The sequence below is a fragment of the Oreochromis niloticus genome, linkage group LG4 (assembly GCF_001858045.2).
Source record: "Oreochromis niloticus isolate F11D_XX linkage group LG4, O_niloticus_UMD_NMBU, whole genome shotgun sequence".
NCBI lineage: Eukaryota > Metazoa > Chordata > Actinopteri > Cichliformes > Cichlidae > Oreochromis > Oreochromis niloticus.
The window spans coordinates 17,262,802-17,282,186 of record NC_031969.2 but is presented as its reverse complement, the minus strand read 5'-3'; the positions used below and the strand labels follow the sequence as shown (position 1 = coordinate 17,282,186).

At 39.3% G+C, this 19,385-nt stretch overlaps 2 protein-coding genes and 1 long non-coding RNA gene across 13 annotated transcripts in view; 1 reads left to right on the top strand and 2 right to left on the bottom strand.

Annotated features, from left to right (window-relative positions):
- Positions 1–19,385, top strand: part of LOC100702031 (septin-9) — a 78,827-nt gene that overhangs the window by 46,494 nt on the left and 12,948 nt on the right. The window contains exon 1 of one of the 8 annotated variants that reach the window (XM_019358007.2): positions 13,104–13,226. The exons of the other annotated variants lie outside the window; for them this stretch is intronic. The gene's annotated coding sequence lies outside the window, so the exon portion shown is untranslated. Of the gene's footprint in view, positions 1–13,103; positions 13,227–19,385 lie in introns of those variants that run through there. 8 annotated transcript variants of the gene reach the window in all.
- On the bottom strand, positions 37–6,180 carry LOC102082990 (uncharacterized). 4 transcript variants are annotated; one of them, XM_019358010.2, is made up of 2 exons: positions 5,655–5,876; positions 37–2,022 (listed from the first exon to the last, which is right to left on the bottom strand). In XM_019358010.2, the coding sequence occupies exon 2, from the start codon at positions 2,019–2,021 to the stop codon at positions 561–563; it is 1,461 nt and encodes a 486-aa protein (XP_019213555.1). In that variant the 5' UTR covers position 2,022; positions 5,655–5,876; the 3' UTR covers positions 37–560. The 4 variants fall into 4 exon arrangements, 3 of the variants coding, with proteins under 3 accessions (XP_019213555.1, XP_019213554.1, XP_019213556.1); XM_019358009.2 differs by lacking the exon at positions 5,655–5,876 and adding an exon at positions 2,943–3,167; XM_019358011.2 differs by lacking the exon at positions 5,655–5,876 and adding an exon at positions 2,947–3,167.
- The window catches only part of LOC102082705 (uncharacterized), a 63,291-nt gene continuing 50,623 nt past the window's right edge, over positions 6,718–19,385 (bottom strand). Inside the window, exons 3-4 of the long non-coding RNA XR_003219962.1 lie at positions 8,824–8,992; positions 6,718–8,109 (exon numbers count right to left, since the gene is read on the bottom strand). This is a non-coding gene — a long non-coding RNA (uncharacterized LOC102082705). The remainder of the gene's footprint in view (positions 8,110–8,823; positions 8,993–19,385) is intronic.

Genomic DNA, 19,385 nt, shown 5'->3' with positions numbered 1-19,385 from the left:
TATCGTGATATGAAAAAATCTTATATCGCCCAGCTCTAATTTAGAGTGAAGCATAAAAAAATTTATTTTATTTTATTTTTTAATTTTTTAATGTTACTATGTTTACAGATTTTTAATTACCATTTGATAATATGTCTGGTTTAGGTTGCGTAGGGATCATTTTGTGTATATGATCTATGAAATGCTCCTTTGAGATCAGTCAGATGCTAAGACCAGCCTTTACATGTGAAAGAAGCTGGGAGTTAAGTTGATAAACAGCTTCGTATGACTATGTATCCTCATCACCAGTGAATCCAGCTAATTGAAAGATGCACTGGGTTTGCTTCATAGTATAGGGCCAGGCCTCTTGACAACAATAAACAACAACCATATGTTTATAATGTCCCATAGTTGGGAATCATGATTGTTTCTTCAAAAGTGGTCTCTAGAAACCTTTCTGATCACTCTTAAGAGCTTGGTAATGACCTGAAATTAAAATCTGCTAACACTTGTCTCTACTTTCTTACTTTGGCTTTTTAAAAAACATTATTCAATCACTATTTTTAAAGGAGTAAATTTCTTCATTCTCCCCAGGGTGAGGTTCTTGCTTTCTCTATTTCATCCTGCAGTATGAAGCGTGCTTGCACTCCCGGGGCGATTGTCATGCCTGACTCGTACTCGTATACATTATAATTGTCCTGAGAATTGTTTTCTTTGAATTTTGTTGCCCACTGCCATCGCCACCATTCGTAGTTGTTTGTGCCTTTACTTTCAGAGCTATAGAAACCTACCCACGCGTTTTTAAATTTGGACCTCCAGTCCTGGAAAGACTTTGTCACTGTTAAGCGAGCACAAGCCTTGCCGTCTTTTGCAAAGAGTTGCAGGTTAGCATTGTAACCTGTTATATTCACAGCGTTGGGATTTTTAAACTCACTGCCTCTGTCTATCTCCTTTCCTACTGATGTCCATAAGAAAAATATAGTCCTCCTGACCTCATGCAGTCGTACCTGAAGGCCTTCATTCAGGGGTACTGATGTGTCATAACTGCCTGACACTATGTTCCCAATACATATAAAAGTCAGGGCTTTCTCTTCCTGATTATTCTGGTAAAGTGCCACCAACACATCTTGTTTAAGAAGGTCACTATGAACATTGCTCCAAAGAATTCTGGCATGTCCACTTTTGCCTGTTGTTACCTTCAGTGTTATCCCATTTCTATGATCCACTTGATTTTTTGCAGACGTCCCAGAAGTGACATTTTGCCTGCTCTCTGGGATATTGATCACAAAATCAGGTTGTGTGTTCCTTCTTGGTGCTGGCTGACGTCTGCTGTTGTGTTTGTGAGAGGTATACTTTTCTGGGATCACAATAAACAAAAACAGTCCAAGACAAGCAAGGTCATCCCAGATATCCATAATGTCCCATAGCTGGGAATCATCAGCACTGCTTCCAAAGTGGTCTCTGAGAGACCTCATTGAGGTGATGTTATTGCGGTCCAAGGAAAACTTTCTGATCGCTCTTAGGAGGCAGACAGTGACTGGATATGTATGTTGTGGATCATACTCTGTCCCTCGATCTTCATGTGTCTCATAATGCTGTGTGATATAGACTTGGTCTATTGTCCGTACTGCATTCTGCTGCCTGACTCTAATTATAATGCGAACCCTGTTACTTTCCTCAATGTCCCACTCCACGACATAATCTGGAAGTTCCAGTGATGCATCTTGGTAGATATTACCAACAGTGTAGTATCGGTATCCCCTCGGCAGTGGGTCTAACAGCTCTTCATCATTGCGATATTGATGTGAGCCATAATCACCACGGTTTGGGTCAAAGGTCAGCAGGATGTCATCATTATTGTTAATGTCAATTTCATTGGCAAACCAGTGGAGCAAGCGGAGGCTGTACTCAGGCACAGACTGGCCAAAGCCTACAGTCTTCAGGTCACTGATTGAATTGAGTGCTCGTCTTACAGCTGACACAGAGGTGAGGGTCAGGAGGAGAGCAACACAGCAGCTGATTTGTCCTGATATCTTCAACATCCTGTAGAGAGATTTAGGAAGTTACTGGTTTCATTATTCATCTAGACTCTGCATCTTTACCTTACATTTGTTCATATTTTTCCCAGTGATCTTTAAACATTAGACATGTGTCCATATGAACACTGCAGTAAGCTTTGCTAGTTATTGTGTGTGTGTGTGTGTGTGTGTCCGGGTGTGTCCGTGTGTGTGTGTGTGTGTGTGTGTGTGTGTGTGTGTGTGTGTCTGGGTGTGTGTACATTTTGCGCTTTCCTGGTCCTTTATTAAGTTCAAGTTTGTCTGCCTCTAATTAAGCCAGAATGTTTTGTCCTGACGTTTGTTTGTGGGCTCATGAGCTGCTAAAATACAATTGCATGAGTAAACAAAAGCATTATCAAATTAATGTCTGTATTGACAGTTTTTTAGGGTTTTTTAACACAGAATATACTTACTGATATAGCTGTGTGCTACAATTCTAATGATGCTGCTGCTCATGCAGTGTTTATTATGATTGCTGCCTTTTCAGGAAGTAAAACAATCCACAACGCAAAATATCACAAAGTGCTCTGTAGACTCTGTTACTATTGGTCTCTATTACACAATCCATCATATAAAAGCCTGCTTCAAGTATTGAAATGCATTCGGTGGGTCAATAAAGCCATAGAAAGAGGTGAATGTATGTTTGTGAATGTATGTTGTGTGGTTTTCTTCTTCTGTGTGAAAGGGTGCATTAGAAGTGTGTAATCCTGGAAGAGACAGTCGACTCTCAGTATTTATTGTAACGTACTCCATATAAATTCCTCGTACGATGCTGTCAGCTGCACTGTCGTGTAAATAATTTTCCATTCAGAATAAATTCTAAGCAGAGAAACCTTCACAATAAAACCTAGAGTTAAATCAGTCTCCAAATGATTCAAATTAGCAGCAGAAAGTAAGAGAGCTTACCTGCCTTAGCCTGCTTCTGCCATGTGTCTGAGCTCTCTGTGTAGGAGCAGACGTAACTCACTTTAGGTTTCTGTTTCCCTGAAAATGAAACTAAAGCAGCTGGAAAGGCTAGCGCTAACGGGAAGTTTGATAATACAGCTGTTTGCATGAAACTTCGTCCTCATGGAGAAAAACAGAACAGAATTTTAGCATTTTAGTTGGGTTCACAGCCAAGTGTCACTTTTACATGCAAGTGCCACAGCTCTCGACCTTCCTTTGCACATAATCATTTTTTTGTTTCTTTTTGTTTTTTTTAAAGCGGATTATTGGCCTCAAGCACTTTTTTCCATTTTTAAATTTTTTTTGTCATTATCAGAAAGTGTAGAAATCTACGTAGTGCACTGCAAACCACATATCAGTTATGTTGTAAAACATAGAAGAGCCAGATGAAGTTGAATCAAGTGAATCTTGTTTGTTATAGCCCAGTACCTAACCAGGCCACACAGTTAATTTAATTTTTAAGCAAGACTAATATATCAAATAAAACGTTTGAGTCAACACAGTTATAACACTTCACATAAAATGACTGTCCCCAATTAAAAATACAGTTGAATGAGCACAACATTTTAAAAATGCAATACAATACAAAAATGGTAACACAACACGTCTCTGTCATTCATCCATCAGAGCAACTGTCCGTTCTCCTCACTGGATGAATCTGCTGGGAGTCACTACTGTTGATTAGACTTGATTAGATATTTTACAAATACAAATGCACAATTTTGAGTAGTCCATATACAAAATGTTGATTTTTGTGACTTGCTGTCAAAATGATTTATTACAAGCATGCTATAACCAGCCTGTCTTTCAAATCTAACACCAAATAAACTCATGTAGTCCAGGTTAAAACAAAAATGAAAAAAAGATAACGACATGGTTGCAAATTGTACAGCAGAAACTATTAGTCATGTAACCAAACTCAGATAACTGCCCTGTTGTCCCGGTCAAAACAAAGATGCTCCTGGTTCTCTGGTCCTGAGCATAATTTCAGTTACTGATTAAACTATACTCTGTATTTGCTGATGGCAGAAAGATAATTTAAAAAAACGAAGACGACAACAACAACAACCAAAGCGATCAACCAATCGCTGTCCCAACCATTAGGTTGTCCATTTCTTCTTGTTGCAGCCTGCCTGTTTCCAGTGTCCCATGACTGGGACGCGTTTACACGATATATCGGTGAGTTGTCCATAGGAGCCCTTCTGATCTCTCTTAGGAGGTTAGTAGAGATCAGGTACGTTTGTTCTGGATCGTACTCTGACCTTTGGTAATCAAATGTCTGATAATGCTGTGTAATATAGACTTGGTCTACTGTCTGTGACCGCTCCCTGACTCTAATTATGATTCGGGCCCTGTTTCTCCTATGAGATGGAAGCTGGAGTGATGTCTGTTGATTGACATTGCCAAGAGTGTAGTATCTGTACCCCCTTGGCAATTCATCTAGCAACCCCTCAAAGTTGCCGTAATGATGTGAGCCATAATCACAGTGTGGGTCAAAGTTCAGTTGTATAACACCGTTTGTATCAATTTCAATTTTGTTGGCAAACCAGCGGAGCAATTCTTGGCTCTCCATAGGTACCGATTGGCCAAATCTGACTGACTTTAGATCACTGATTGAATTGAGCATTCGTTTTACAGCTGAAACTGATGTAAAGATCAGGAGAACCACACAGCAACAGATGATCTTTCCTGACATCTTCATCAGCCTGTAGAGAGATTTAAGTAGTTGGTGAATCCATGCATTTTCAGTCATTACAAGGTTTTTATTTTCTTTTTTTGTGACCTGTGATGCATATAATAGTTATGATTACATATTTTTATCAACATGCTACCATTTAAAAAAGGACTTTTTCTTTCCTAGTCTGTAATTAAGCGTTAATCATTTGGTCGTACAAACACTGAAACAAGTTTTATTTACTTTTCCTGATGAATGGTATTAGCCATTCATCAGGAAAAGTAAATTAAAGTTTTATTAAATTAGAGGGGGGGGGGGGTGTTAACCCAGAGAACAACAAATGTTACAAAGTTACAAAATCATTTTTAAAAATGTGTCTTTATTTTTTAAATAAAGAGATTTTGTTTTTAACTTAAATTCAGAAATTCTATTGTTTTCCCAAACAGTCTTAACTTCCTGAACAGGACCTGAGAGCTGGTGATAGGGGAGTGTCACACTAGTAACTCTTCATTTATAATCAAAACTTGTTTGATTTGTCCACCGATGCCTCCTGTCAGCTTCAGATAAACAAGAGGGAGGGATCACTAAACGGTCCGCTTAGAGTAATTAAACAAAGCAGATTTTGTTTGAGAGATTCCAAAAATGTTTTCATGTTTTATTAGATAAAGTCCAGTTGCTAATCTTAATGAATTGTATTTCACTTTTTGTTGGGCGTGGCACTGGTTTCATGATACTCCCGATAACTGTGTCAGGAAGTTACACAAATTAAAATTCAAAGCTTTAATACTAATCCTGCAGACTTGCAGATCATATTGAATGGAAGTATGTATGATTGTAATTAGTCAAAAGGCATACGTAGTGCACTGTAACAGACTCTATGTCAAATCCACTTTGTTGTATATGTAATATTTTGTCACCTGTTGAACAGGTTCTGCATTAGAGACGTGGGTAAATTCCTCACCAGTCGAGTAAGGAATTTAGATAATGAGGGAACTTACCTGTGTCGGTATGCTTCTCTCAGTCTGGTCTATTTGTTGTGTGAGAGCAGTTGTAACTTCTTTTAGGTTTCGCTTTCCTTGTAAATAAATCCAGTGTGATGAGTTTTGACAGTTGTGAAGAGGAAGTCGAAAAACAAGTCTTTCACCATTTGACTTCCTTCCGTTTTCAAAGACAAACATTTCATTATCTTTGGTAGTTTGGCAGTCACATGTCTGTTAACAGCTGATTATTGGCCATTTATGAGCAGGCTTGTAATGGAAACTTTGAATATGGGCGTGTCTGCCTTATGGCAGGGTGTGGAACTGTGACACTGCAGTAGTCTCTCCTGTAGCAAATGATCACAGATGAATTTCACACATTGTGCACATGTTTTTGAATTTGGCGCTTTTCTTGAGTGATTGTTGTTTTCTTAATTTAAGTTTTCATTGTATAAAGGTGATCTGTAGTCATTATATAAAAACTTGAGATTATTTTTGTGTCCAAAAATATGTGTCACAGCTCATGACTTTACTAGAGTGGATTGAAATATTTGCACATAATCTGTGTCTGCTTTTTGTTTGAGACTGGATGTTTTTGTTTGTTTTAATGCAGATTATTGGCCTCTAACACTTTTTGCATTTTTGGTCTTTTGCCATTATGTAGAAATTTACATAGTGCACAACAAATATATCAGCTACGTTTTGAAACTTGGAAACACAGATGGATTTGAATAAAGTAAATCGTATATTTGTTTTAGGTCAGAAGGTAAATGGCCTGTATTTGTATAGCGCTTTACTAGTCCCTAAGGACCCCAAAGCGCTTTACACATCCAGTCATCCACCCATTCACACACACATTCACACACTGGTGATGGCAAGCTACATTGTAGCCACAGCCACCCTGGGGCGCACTGACAGAGGCGAGGCTGCCGGACACTGGCGCCACCGGGCCCCCTGACCACCACAAGTAGGCAACGGGTGAAGTGTCTTGCCCAAGGACCAGGGCATGCAGTTAGTTTGCATTTTGAACAATGCACATATATCTAATACAACTTTTGACAACACATCATTCAAAATGGACATCTCACGCTTAAAAATACAGTTTAATGAGCACAAAATTTTCAAGATTACAGAGAAAATGCAAAAGCATCAGTCAGATACACTCTTAATCAACATGTCTGTCATTCCTCCATCAGCATTATTGTCCTTGAGCCTCACTGGATGAATCTGCTGTGAGTCACTACTGTTAGATTAGACATGAGTAGACATTGTACAGATGATACACAGTAAGAACCATTTTGAGTAGCTAATATACAAAATATTGATTTTCACTGCAAGCATGCTGTGGGTCTGTCCATTTAAAACTTTCAAACTTAGCACAAAATTAACTCATATTAGAGAGTAAAAATAAAAAGTGAAAAGTGGAAAGTTTTATAACACTTTTACAAAATTTCTCATCAGTGGTACTACAGATGTTGCAACTGGCTAATTGTTTTTTTTTTTTTTCCCCAAAACAAGTGAAGACCATGTTCAAAATAAAGATCCAGATGGTTTTCTGGTCCAACAGTTACAGTTAGTTTGAGTCTATCTTGGAACAAGTTTTCTCTTCTCATTGTTTACTCACTTTTTATTTGCTGCTGCTAACAAAAGAGAAAACAAAACAGCAACTACCAAAAAAACTGCAAACAACAAACGACATAAGAAACCTAGACAGTCTTGAATGTTGCTCCATGAATCATTTCTTCTCGATGCCAACTGGACTTGGTTACAGTAGGATTGTACTGGCCCAGTATACCCCACAATGTGGAACAACAGTCCGAGAGAAGCAAGGTGACCCCACATGTTTCTGATGCGCTCTAACTGCAAATCATCAGCACTGCTTCCAAAGCGATCCCTAAGATACCTTAAAGATTTCATGTCATGACTGTCCATAGAAAACTCTCTTATCTGTCTTAAGAGGTTGGTAGTGACCTCGTACCTTTGACCTGGATCATAATCTGACCTTTCATGGTTAAATGGGTAACAATGCTGCGTGATATAGACTCGCTCTACTTGTCGCACCCCAGATGCCTCCCTGACTCTAATAACGACTCGAACTCTGTTTCCATGTCCTGACTGGGCTCGGACATGAGGTGGAAATTGGGCTGCTGTTGATTCATTGATGTTACCAATGCTGTAGTATCTGGATCCCAGTGATAGTTCAAACAGATCCCCTCTGTTGCCATAATAGTGTGAACTATAATCATGGTTTGGGTTAAAGGTCAGATGTATGACATCGTTTCTGTCAATGTCAACAGTGTTGGCAAACCAGTGGAGCAGCACAAGACTGTGGATCGGCACAGACTGGCCGAAGTCTACCTCAATCAAATCATTGATTGAATTGAGTATTGGTATTACAGCTGACACAGAAGTCAGGGTCAGGAGCAGAGCCACACAGCCACACAGCACAGTAATTCTTGCTGACGTCATCATCATCCTGTAGAGAAATTTATATGTTTATTAGTTTTATTGGTCGTCCATATTTTAGTCCATGCTGTCATTGTGACCAGTGATCTAATAATTATGTGATGTTTTCATTACCATGCAATCATTTGTCCTACTCTGTATTTAAACATTATTTAAAACGGGTTTTACGTTTTGTTTTTTTTGTTTGTTTTTTTTCCCCTGATTAATACCATCCATTATGTGATGAAGCCTTCTTTCAGCTTCAGATAAATAACAAAGTAAAAGTCCCTAAACGGTCAGGTTAAAGAAGAGCAATAAAACAAAGTAGATATTGTTTTATGGCAGTTTTACAGTCAAAGGACTTGTAACGAAAACATGACTTAATATTTGTATTTGTCCAAACAGTGATCCGAATGAATTAATTTAGAATTGAATTTTTGTCAGTATGGCACTGGTTCCATGAAAATCACCTAAACTAACTAGATTTTAAACTAATTAAACAAAACAAATTGAAAATTGTTGCTGCAGACTTAAGTGCAATTTTGCAGGAGTGTGTGTATTTGCAAGACAAACTTATGAGAAGACAGACGGAGTGAAATGTAATCCACTTCATAGTGAAATCTAATGCAAAAAACAGTCAACTTCATTGTATCTGTAAATATTTTGTCACCTGATAAATGCTGCATTAGTGATTGGGTGTAAATTTGTAAGCAAAAATGTAGCCGCTAGAAAACAAGACGCTTACCTAAATAATCTGCTGCTTTCGATGGCTGGTCTGTATGGTTGTGTGAGGCTGTAGTAACTCCCTTTAGATTTCACTTTCCTTATAAACGCAACCAGGAAAACACGATTTGCCGGTTGTTTTGTTGTTAGAGGAAATCTGACTCTCTGGCTGTTAAAAAAAGACTTCTTCCCTGTAAAAGAGCAAAACCAGCATGCATTTCAGTGTATTTTTTTTGTTCTGTTTTGTTTCTTTTTTGTGGTAATTTGATTCTGTCAAAATACAAAAGCTTATTATTGGTCATTTAATCCAAAGTCCGAATATGGGTGTGTCTGCCCGACTGCAGAGGTGAGGGACTGAAATTGCAGTCGAGTCTCTCACGTTGTAGTTGAGTACAGATGAATTTTAAATAGTGTACACGTGTTTTTAATGGCTATGTTTTCATTTATAATTTGTTTACTTTAGTTTTCATTGTTTAAAGATGTTCTGTAGTTTCTGTCACCATATAAAAACTACGATTATTCTTATGTACAAAGATGTTTACATCACAACTCAAATTTTAAGTTTCATCATGTTAAAATAACTAAATATACACTTGCCAGATTTTTTAGATTTGAGGTTTTGCACTGCAAAGCTGAGGCTGGAGACTGACCCATGTTGTTTTGAAGCTTGTGGAGCTGCTTCTACTGCTGCAACTCTACCAGCTACCAGCAGATGCTGCTGTCACACAGGTAGTTGGCCTTGCACCTGGAAGGTAGCGAGCCTGGAGCTGGAAAACCTTTGTCAATGATACGTTTAAGTCCACTGTATTATACATTAAGAAGCACAATACACAAACACAGAGCTGAGTGGCTCAGTGTCGGCATACACACACATGGGCTGGAGGAGGGTGAAGGAGCTGTTTTCAGAACCCTGAGAGGGCCTCATTCAGCTGTTTACTACAAATCCTCCTCAGTGAGGAAGTGCTTCCTCTTCCCAGAGAATTGGATTCATGTGACATCTCCAAACACTCACTCACTCACTCACTCACTAAGTGTGTGTGTGTGTGTGTGTGTGTGTGTGTATCACTTCAGAGGACACTGACCTACATTAATTTCCTGTAGATTTGCCCTAAAGTTGGCCCCTAAATGTTATTTACATTGCGAGTGTTTACTCTTCATCTCCAAATGGAAATCCAGGCGTCACAGTGTGACGGTGCACAATAGATTTTTAGGTTAAGTAAACTCACAAATGTTTACACATAAAGACATGCTCAAGTTTCTCCTTTTATCCTGTACGGAGGCTTAAGTATTCCTTCTGAGTGAGGCAGAAAGGGTAGAAACACACACACACACACACACACACACACACACACACACACACACACACACACACACACACACACACACACACACACACATAAAGGAAACATTTAGTTTCTCTGTGGCCACCACCCACATCTTTCACATGAGCAGCATGAGTGTTGCAGAAATGAATAAGATCCTTGCTGTTGATTTAATTTTTCTGTACTTGCTTTTTTGTTTTTTAGAAACCTCAGCATGCATGTCAGCTAACAAACCTTTATTTATTTATTTATTTTTGGTAGTGTCATTTATCAGCCTAAGATGGTTCATAGCAGAACTTTACACACACCCCATGCACTGCAGTCTACTGAATACTGATTTAAGATGTGTTGCAGCCCTCTGTATTAGTAGTACACTACACTATTTTCCTATGGAGGAAAAAGACAACCTGTGATGCATTTAATGTAATGCACCCAGTGAATCTATGGTTCTTCTGTCTATCTCTGTGTTATGAAAGTCCAACTGCAAGGAATACTGTCAGGGGTCAGCCAGGCAGCTTTATGCTCTGCCTGCCAGTACATGACACCATCTTGGCTCAGCGTGGCCCACAAACCTCAGCCCCTGACATCGGCTTTCTGTCTCCTTCTCCTCAAAATTAAGATTTTTTTTCTTCTTTCATTTAAGAAGGCCGTGTCCCCAGCAGGACAGCAGCTCTGTAATAAAGAAGTCTGCCAAGTTATGTCAGATCAAACAAATGATGGTTGGCCCACGCTGCATGCATGCAGGGTTCACTCAGGAGTCAGCGTTTTTAAGAAGAAAATCTGAAAGAGGGAATTTGTATCTCATAAAAAGTCTATTTTAGGCTTAAAAAAGACAAGTTAATAATGAAACTTTTGGAGAGAAGCTCCTGAGTGGCAGTGATGTTGAAAAGAGGAGTTTGTGTTTCGAGTTCAGAGTGGCACAGTTTGCACACAGCTGTTTACGTGACTTCAGGATGATGCTTTAGTCTTCCTATATGTGGATTTTTAATTTGTCTTAACTCATGACCTTTGCCCCTTTTATTTAAACTATCTGTGGCTTGCTTCATCACTGGGACTGTTGCAATGCATATTGGTAGTGAAAAGCCCTGTTATGCCCTCCTATTGTATAATCTACATAATCCACAGGAGAAGATTTTAAAGATGATTGTGTCGTGTTGGTGAAATAAAGTGCAGCTGGGTAATAAACCAGCTCCTAAACCCATTATTAAGTGCTGTCAGAATTATCTACATTTCCAGTGTCTCCACTTTAAACATCAGGTTTTTATTGGGGAGATAAAGGTGAGCTTCAGAAAGAGTTGAAAAGAAAGAAAAAAGGTCAAAGAGCAAAAAGCTGTAAGAGAGACGGGGCCCCGAGTTTGGGGGAAATTGCAGGGTTCTCCACCCTGTAAAACTAACGACAACAAGGGTTTATTTTACGTCCATATTTGGTAAAAACCTGGTTTTTATCACAGTTACAAGTCCAGCTATGTTTGTGTCAGATTTAATGAATTGTGTGTTGGTATTGTGCAGGACTCAGAAGGTCCATATTGATGTTTCAGTTTCATTAGATGGACATTGTTTAAAAGCCCTGGTTTATTTTGGCCTCTGAGTTTGAGTAATGACGCGTCTCTCCAACATATTACGCCTGGTTTTTTTCAGGAACCTGACTGTTCATTTCAAGGAATGCAGGTGTTGCCCAGAGAATGTGTGTGTGTGTGTTCGTGTGTGTGTGTGTGTGTGTGTGTTCGTGTGTGTGTGTGTGTTCGTGTGTGTGTGTTCATGTGGCTGTAAGGTTAAACTCTGGTGTGTAATTACACTTCCTGTGAGCCTGAAAACAGCTGTTCCCTTCCTCTTTAATCTCGCATGAATATACACACTTCCAAAGAGTAGTAATCAGCCAAAGTGATTGGTTTGTTCTCAGGTACTGGAAGATAAGGGATCAGGTGTTTTTTAACATCTCATTTTGCCACCCTTTAGATTTTGTCTTTTCATATTTTGTTTATATTTTCACTGGAAAATAGTAATAGTTGTTGGTGTTTGCACTCTGTCATAATCAAATCTTTATTTTGAACATATAAGTAACAACTGTCAATACGTATTAGGGAATAAAAGACAAATAAACACAATCATCGAAAGCCATCATATTCACGACGAAAACAAGAACAAAATGTTGACCATATCCTGGTCAGCAATTCCTGCCCCCATCTAACTCATCTTATACGTCTGTTTTCAGTATACAATCTAATATATGCTATAAATAAATATGCCTAATACACAGATTCATGTTATATTATTTTTATATATTGATCTGTAATTATTTAACTACACATATCCAAAGGTATTGCTTTTCATACTATATCATGCTATGTATACATGTGGCTTTAATGGTGTTACAGTAACAATAAAAGTGTTTTTACATCATCCCTGTAACAGTTTAGTTGCTGTGGGTTGCAGTACTTACACAGGCTGTTTTTAAAAAAAATTCCTGTGAAAATTTTGTAAAAGGATAAATGTCGTCATATCCCCTGCTCTGTCTGCCTGATTTCTTTGGTTTTATCTAAAACATTTTTACTCTTTTTCGTTTTTTAAAAACTGAGTTACTGTAAAAGCCAATATGATATAAAATTTGCAAAGAGGGGGGAAAAATCAGTGAGTCTTGATTTATGGAGGGTACTGATTTGTTAAAGGGACTGAGTGTTAGTAGTTTGATGACGTAAAGATAAGGAGATAAGGAGTCCAGACAAAGTAATTACCGTTTTTTGTTTTTTAATGTGGGACTTGAGGAGAAGCTGGCCTAAAGGCTGCAGAGCTGCAGACGCATGCACGCACACAGCTCTTTTGTTGTTTCTTTATCGTAGCCACTGATGCTCTTTGTCCGGTCTCATTTACTTTTTATCACATTGGAAGTTGTGGGGGTGTTTTTTCCCTTTTATTTGTCAGAGGGAGGGTCGGGGTTATTTGGAGGAAGTGGGCGTATGGTGTTGCCTTACGTGCAGAGTCACATGACAGGCATGGGTGGGAGGGGCAGGCAGGGAGCTTCCAGAGCCACAGCAGAGTTTGGCCTCTCACTGGAGCGCTGCACTTCGACAGGGGACAGCTCATACACACAAACACTTCACACACGGTGAGTGCTTTGCATACTGGCAGGGAGTGTAAGTGTGTGTGTGTGCATGTGTGTGTAGAGCTCTGTGTGTGTGTGTTAAAAATCAGTTGGAAGTGGAGGAAGTAAGTTTTTTCTCCTTTGTTCTTTATTTGTGTGTTTGTCTTCTTACCAGAAAGAAGAAAACTGTTGGTTTTTGAGTCCAGCTGTTCAAACATGTAATGTTACTGATGTGTTTTAACCAAGCTTAAATATGCACGTGGCTATTAATTTGTTGGTTGTAAAGAAGCATGGCTGTGTATTTCACACAGTGCTCAGGATCTCAGGTTGGGATCATTTTTGTGTGAGCATGCTTCTACGGATAATTACCATTGTTCAAGTTTTGCATTCCCTGTCTTTCATCTCCTAAATGTTGTGCGTGTCTGCTGTGTGGCACGCTTTGTAATCGATCTCTCTGTGTAATACACACACACACAGACTCACACACACACATCTGTTTATGTATCCAGGGGGATGTTCCATCATGTTTGACCCCTTTTTTTTCTGTTTAAACTCCCAGTTTTATTTTTGTTTCCTTCCTCCTGACGTTGTCCACACACCGGACTGCTGTTGCTGACAATGACATATTACCAGGCCAAATACGTATGCAGAGTGGACAGTTAGCACCACACATGTGGTTAGTAGGCTTCGATGTGCTTTTGCAAAGTACAGTGAAGGAATCCTTTTAGGAAACTAGGACAGGCTAGCCTCAGATTAGTGTTTCTTTATGAGCTCTGTACACATCAAGTTTCTCTTTCACTACTTTTTCTGCTCTTGTTTAAGCACCAACAAAGTGGTATTGCGAGTTCTTGGCTATGGGGCCATGTGGCAGCAGCTGACACAACGCTGGGCCTCAGAATTTATCATCCAGGCTTTGTTATCCAAAGTTGACCTGGAGAATACAAGGAATTCCTCTCAGCAGCTAATATCAAACCGGTGGAAACACCAACCGCCCCTCACCTTTTCAGAAAGTCACCCGCCTCTGGTTTGCCTCAGAAACACACATATGCACACACATACACGCAGAGCTGCTGAAAGGAGCTCTATTGTGGCCCCTGTGCAGAACAGACTGTGGCCTTTCACCACTGTTTAATGGGAAGCTGAAAAGGTCATCGTTACCTTCTGCATCTTGCGTGTCTTTGTCTGTCTGTGCACATCGGGAGTCAAGAAGTTAGATCAGTAAGATTGTGTATCTATTGTGGAATTTAGCATCATGAGTTTGAAATGCAAAACATTTCATGAATGTAACCGGAGCTCTGTAAAATCGATAGCATTTCATCTCTGTTGGGTTCACCGGGAGCAGATTCTCTGAATAACTGGTTTGCATTTCTAGTACATGTATGTGCGTTAGATGTTCACCACAAGAGAAGAGTGAAAAGGGGAAACAGTTGTATTTTTTTTCTTGTTGTAACTTGTTGCATATAAATTTTGAGATGATTCAGTTGTCTGCAAGTGTTGATGTTGATAGATTAGCAATGAAGACGTTAAGCTAATATTCCCTTTATAGGGCACACCTACACCTACAGTGACCTATAAGTGTCATGCACACACAATAAATATACGACTTTAAAATCTTCAAAGGTGAGGAGATGATGGTGGTTCACTTGAAATTAACCGAAGTAACATGTAAATATGAACTACTTTGAGTAAGGAGTCACATTTCTTCAAGTCAAACTGACACTGTGACTTCACTTATTGTCCACTATACCCTTAAGCTTTGTATGTGGGTCAGTCAGAGTCCATAAATACTGCTGCTGAGACTTGGAGAGGACCCAGGTGACAGGCTTCAGCTCGCACACAGGCTGTAGAGTGTGTCAGAGGAGGAGTCCTGCTGTCTGTGTTTTTGATAGAATAGTGAGTTTGTTTTCTGAGGATTTGGAGACCTTGAGCCTTTTTTTTTTTTTTCTTTTCAACTGAGTTCGCTGCACTTTTTTTTTTTTTTTTTTTTTTGGTTTAAATAACACTTCTAACTGTTGTTTCTAAGGTGGGGCATGTGCACGAACAGAGGTCAGATTCTTCAACCCCCTTCCCCTCTAGACCCACGCTCACTGTCAGCTAACCATTTCACTGATACACTTTGACCCATTCACTGAGATTACATCGGTTCAGTCCACATGCTTTATTACTGTCAACAAGTAGCCAATAGGTAATGGATAACTAATGTATTATTTAGCCTAGCTACAAAGACACTCACAAAACTGACAACTTCCTGATTCATTTTGCTTTCGTGTAAACTCAGTTAGAGGGTAATGTTTAGCAGTTGCTTTAGGCTGGAATATTTTTTGTAAAGCATGATCTGCTGCAGTGGAATGTCTTTCCTTAACTGTAGATGTTTAGTTGAAACTAAATCAGCCTGAGCCTTGAATTGAGTCAATAAGTCTTCTTGCTTGCATTTGGGTGTCCGTACGGTAAATTGAGGCATGCATGCATTTAATAATGTATAGGTGAAACCTTACCTGATGCTCTCAGTGATTTTTCCTTTTTTTCTGTCTTTCTTTTTTTGGAGCTGCTTGGTGTAAGAATTAGCTGAAGAACCTAGAAAGACAACAGCTCTCTTGTGCACCACCACAGCTTAGAGGCCGAACACATTCCTCTGGAAGTCTAGACAAACCTGTGGGCTTCTGCTGTCATTACAGTAATTTACATTTCTCTGCTGTCTGCAAAGTAACGCTAGCTGCTGATGCTGCATGCTGAAAATACAAAGTTGTATGTTGTTAAGAGACTGATTATCATTGGTTTTAAGCATCTGCATTATATTAAAATACTTCTAAATCATGCACATAAATGCTTTTAAATGCATCACACGTGCAAAACACAGTAAGATGTGTATATAATTTCCTGGCAAATAGTGCTAGGTGACATAATGACAGAGATGGACCCTGCAGGGGTCAAAGGGCACATTTCTCCTGAGAGCTGAACGATGAGGAGTCTGGGAATTCGGCTTTGCTGCAAAAACACTCAGGCTGTTGTGTTATTAAAGTCAGTGTTTGCACTGCCACCAAACCAATTTCCCCTTTTAATAAAAAGGCTTCACTGTCAGAGGGTGGGAAACTGTGTTTGTGTGTTTATGTGTGTTGTAAACCCATGTGGTCTGGGGGTATCGAATTGATTCAATGCTGGAGGGCTACCGGAACCCCAGTTCAATGTAATTGAATACATTTTTATCGCTTCTACACAAGTTTCTCAGCTGTGTTTGCACCATCTCTTGTGGGAAATCAACCATAAAAAAGGCAGCTTGAGAATCAGTCGTTTTTATCACATTGAATAAAATAAAATTTGCAGCAGCCCACACACTCCTCAAGAGGCATCTGGGTTACCATCAAAACAAATCTAGCGACGTTAAGATGAGACTCGACTGCAAACCGCCTTCGTCCTGTCTGGGAATGTAAATGGAAGACAAAGGCAGCAGATGTTTTTAACCAGCCCATAAATAGATTGTTAAAAAGAACAAAGATCTAAAAACCCATTTAGTGGATTAGTAAACCAATGTGTCTTTGACATACGACTCCAAACAGGCACTTACAATGCACAAGTTCAGGTTAATCACTTGATGGGATTAATGCCTAGTGGCGGATACTAAATACTAAATTATTGAGCTGTCATTGCTATGAAACAAATTAAGCCTGCTGTTATGTGGAGTTTGGACACAAACTCTTTCGGATTTACCTTTTCAATCAAATATATTTAAGGTTATCTGTAGGAATTCACCAGCTTTGTGTTGGTGTTGATACGCTGGATTCAATTGATATATGCATGTCTGTTCCCTAAATTTTCCTGGATGCAATCAATCTGGATGAAACTTATTATATAAACTGCCTACAGCTGGGAGTGAAGGGAGGGAGATGGGACACAACTGAGGAAAAGAGTAGGGATGAATAATTAAATTAAATGCAAAGTGGTGTATAAACACAAGCAAGCAGGAGGTGTGGAGATGATTCCAAGGATGGGATTTGGAAGCTGTTTCCAGGAATCCACAACATGTGGTCAAAATGCTAATTGATTATTAGAATAAGCCGCCTCAGATGTTTCAGCAAAGAGTTTAACAAAACAGTTTTCTGCTGTGCTAATGGGATCAGTTAGCCATTTTATCATTATAAACCCACAATAGGTAATACAGTGTAACACTGTAACACAGGAGCGATGCTGGCTGAGAGTGGACCTGTTTATTTTATTAAAAATCATTAATCATTTTGTGATAAATGGACCCATTAGTCAGCAATTGTCATTTACTACATTTTTGATCCGTTTCATGTAACGTTGGATAAAAACAAATCTAATTTCCTTCGAAAAATAGGAGTTCTTGTGACTAAGTTTTGAGCAATTGTGTTTGGATCTTATTCATCCGTGGCTTGGTGTTTGTTTAAAGCCTGGCATTTAATCATTCACTGCAATGCTTTAGTAAAGAAAGCATTTGTGTATGTTATGGCTCGTTAAAATAGTAGAAAAACTGTGGAACTGCCTGCATGTTGTATAACACAGTTGTAAAAGTGAAGCGATGAAGGGAAAGATTTTGTACAATCAGTTTTACAGATGCCCTGAGTGAGTCAGTGTTGCAGATAACAAACACTCCAAGTTTCCAGCCCTTTTCTCTCTCTGGATTCCTCTCAGTTTATTCAAAGGGTCAAACCACGGGTTTGTCATAAGGGGACTAACCTCAGTGCAGCTCTTTCCAACCTAAACTGGGAACATGATCTCTGACCTGCTCACCACCCTGTTGAGATCAACACCCTGGACAGCTAAGCCATGTGGTTTTGGCCACACTGCATCTAAACATAGGCGACAGAGTCACATTTTTCTTCATACTTCTTTGTAGTTTCAGTGCCTTTTGAAAAGACCATCCAGTGAACAGGGAGATGTTTAGCTGGATTCAAATGTATTTGCATCTCAGTTTGGAGGCCTGTGTGTAGTTAGTGAGGAATGCCCCAGGCCCAAAACTGGAATAAATCACAATCTCTGCAATCCACACTTTTCTTTTTTCTCCCCTCCTTCTCCCACTGTGCATGCCTTTCTCTGTCCTCCTCTCACTGACCTTATCTTGTTTACCTCCCCCCTACTCAACGACAGCCATCTTCCTTTTTGCTTCTCCTCTTTATCTCATGCCTATCTGCACACGTCTGCCTTTTTTTCTCTCTCCACATTTCGGTCTACTTCCTTTTCTTGTGTCTTGCTCTTTTTCTCTGAAATGCTTTGCTGCAGAGATGAGACTTCTGGCTATATTTACAAAAAAGCAAAGCAATCTGATACCGCTGGAAGCAATAAAAGAGAAAACCTCTTTAGTGCCTGTAATTGAAAACAGCATCACAGTGAGTCACTCTGCTCTCCAATAGCTAAAATAAATTTTGTTTGTCCATGATGCAGGGGAGCAGTAGAGCTAAGGAATGGCATGGCAAATGTGCAAGTCATCGAGGGGTGATTTATTACCACTAAGCAAGCAACAATGAAAAGTGAAGAACTGAAGTTTTTAAATGACCCTTAATTGTCACTGAAAAACAAATCTGCTTCATACAAACTGTGCTTGTGCTGTTTGATCAGCAACATAAGCAAACCTATTCCACAACTGTCATCGCATTTTCTCTCAAATGTAACTTTTGCATGCCCATTTCCCATCAGACTTGAAACTAGTGGGGGGAAAAACATAAAATGCTGAGTTGAGAAGCGGCCCGATATAATTATTCTTAAAAGGCTGTGGCCAGTTGACTGCCATCTGAGAGGCTCATTTAATCCACCTCCAAAGCATTTACACCATCGGTTTGCATGACAACATATTAAAATACCTGAGGTTCCCACAGTATGTCATTCCTTACATCCCTATTTGACTCAACAGTAATTTTTCCAGTCAGCCCATTGTGTTTGATAGGTTTGAGGTAATGTCCAACAGCTGTTAAGCCATCAGGGCCAGACATTTTCCAGGTGGAGGTAAAAAAAATAAAAATTTTAACATTTATAAGGCCATTCTCCAACCACTTATTGTCTGACAGCTGTGTTACTGGCTAAAAACCATGACAGAGGGTGAATACGTCCATCTGATAAATGGTCAGTGTATCCAGATGCTTTGACACACTCTCTGCACCACTGATAGGATGCTTCACTCACCACATCATAGGGTTTGTAGTTTACCAAAGTTGGCTAAAGGTCTAAAGAAGT

Coding starts and splice junctions, on each gene's coding strand:
- LOC102082990 (XM_019358010.2), bottom strand. CDS start 2,021: ATGTTGAAGATATCAGGACAAATCAGCTGCTGTGTTGCTCTCCTCCTG.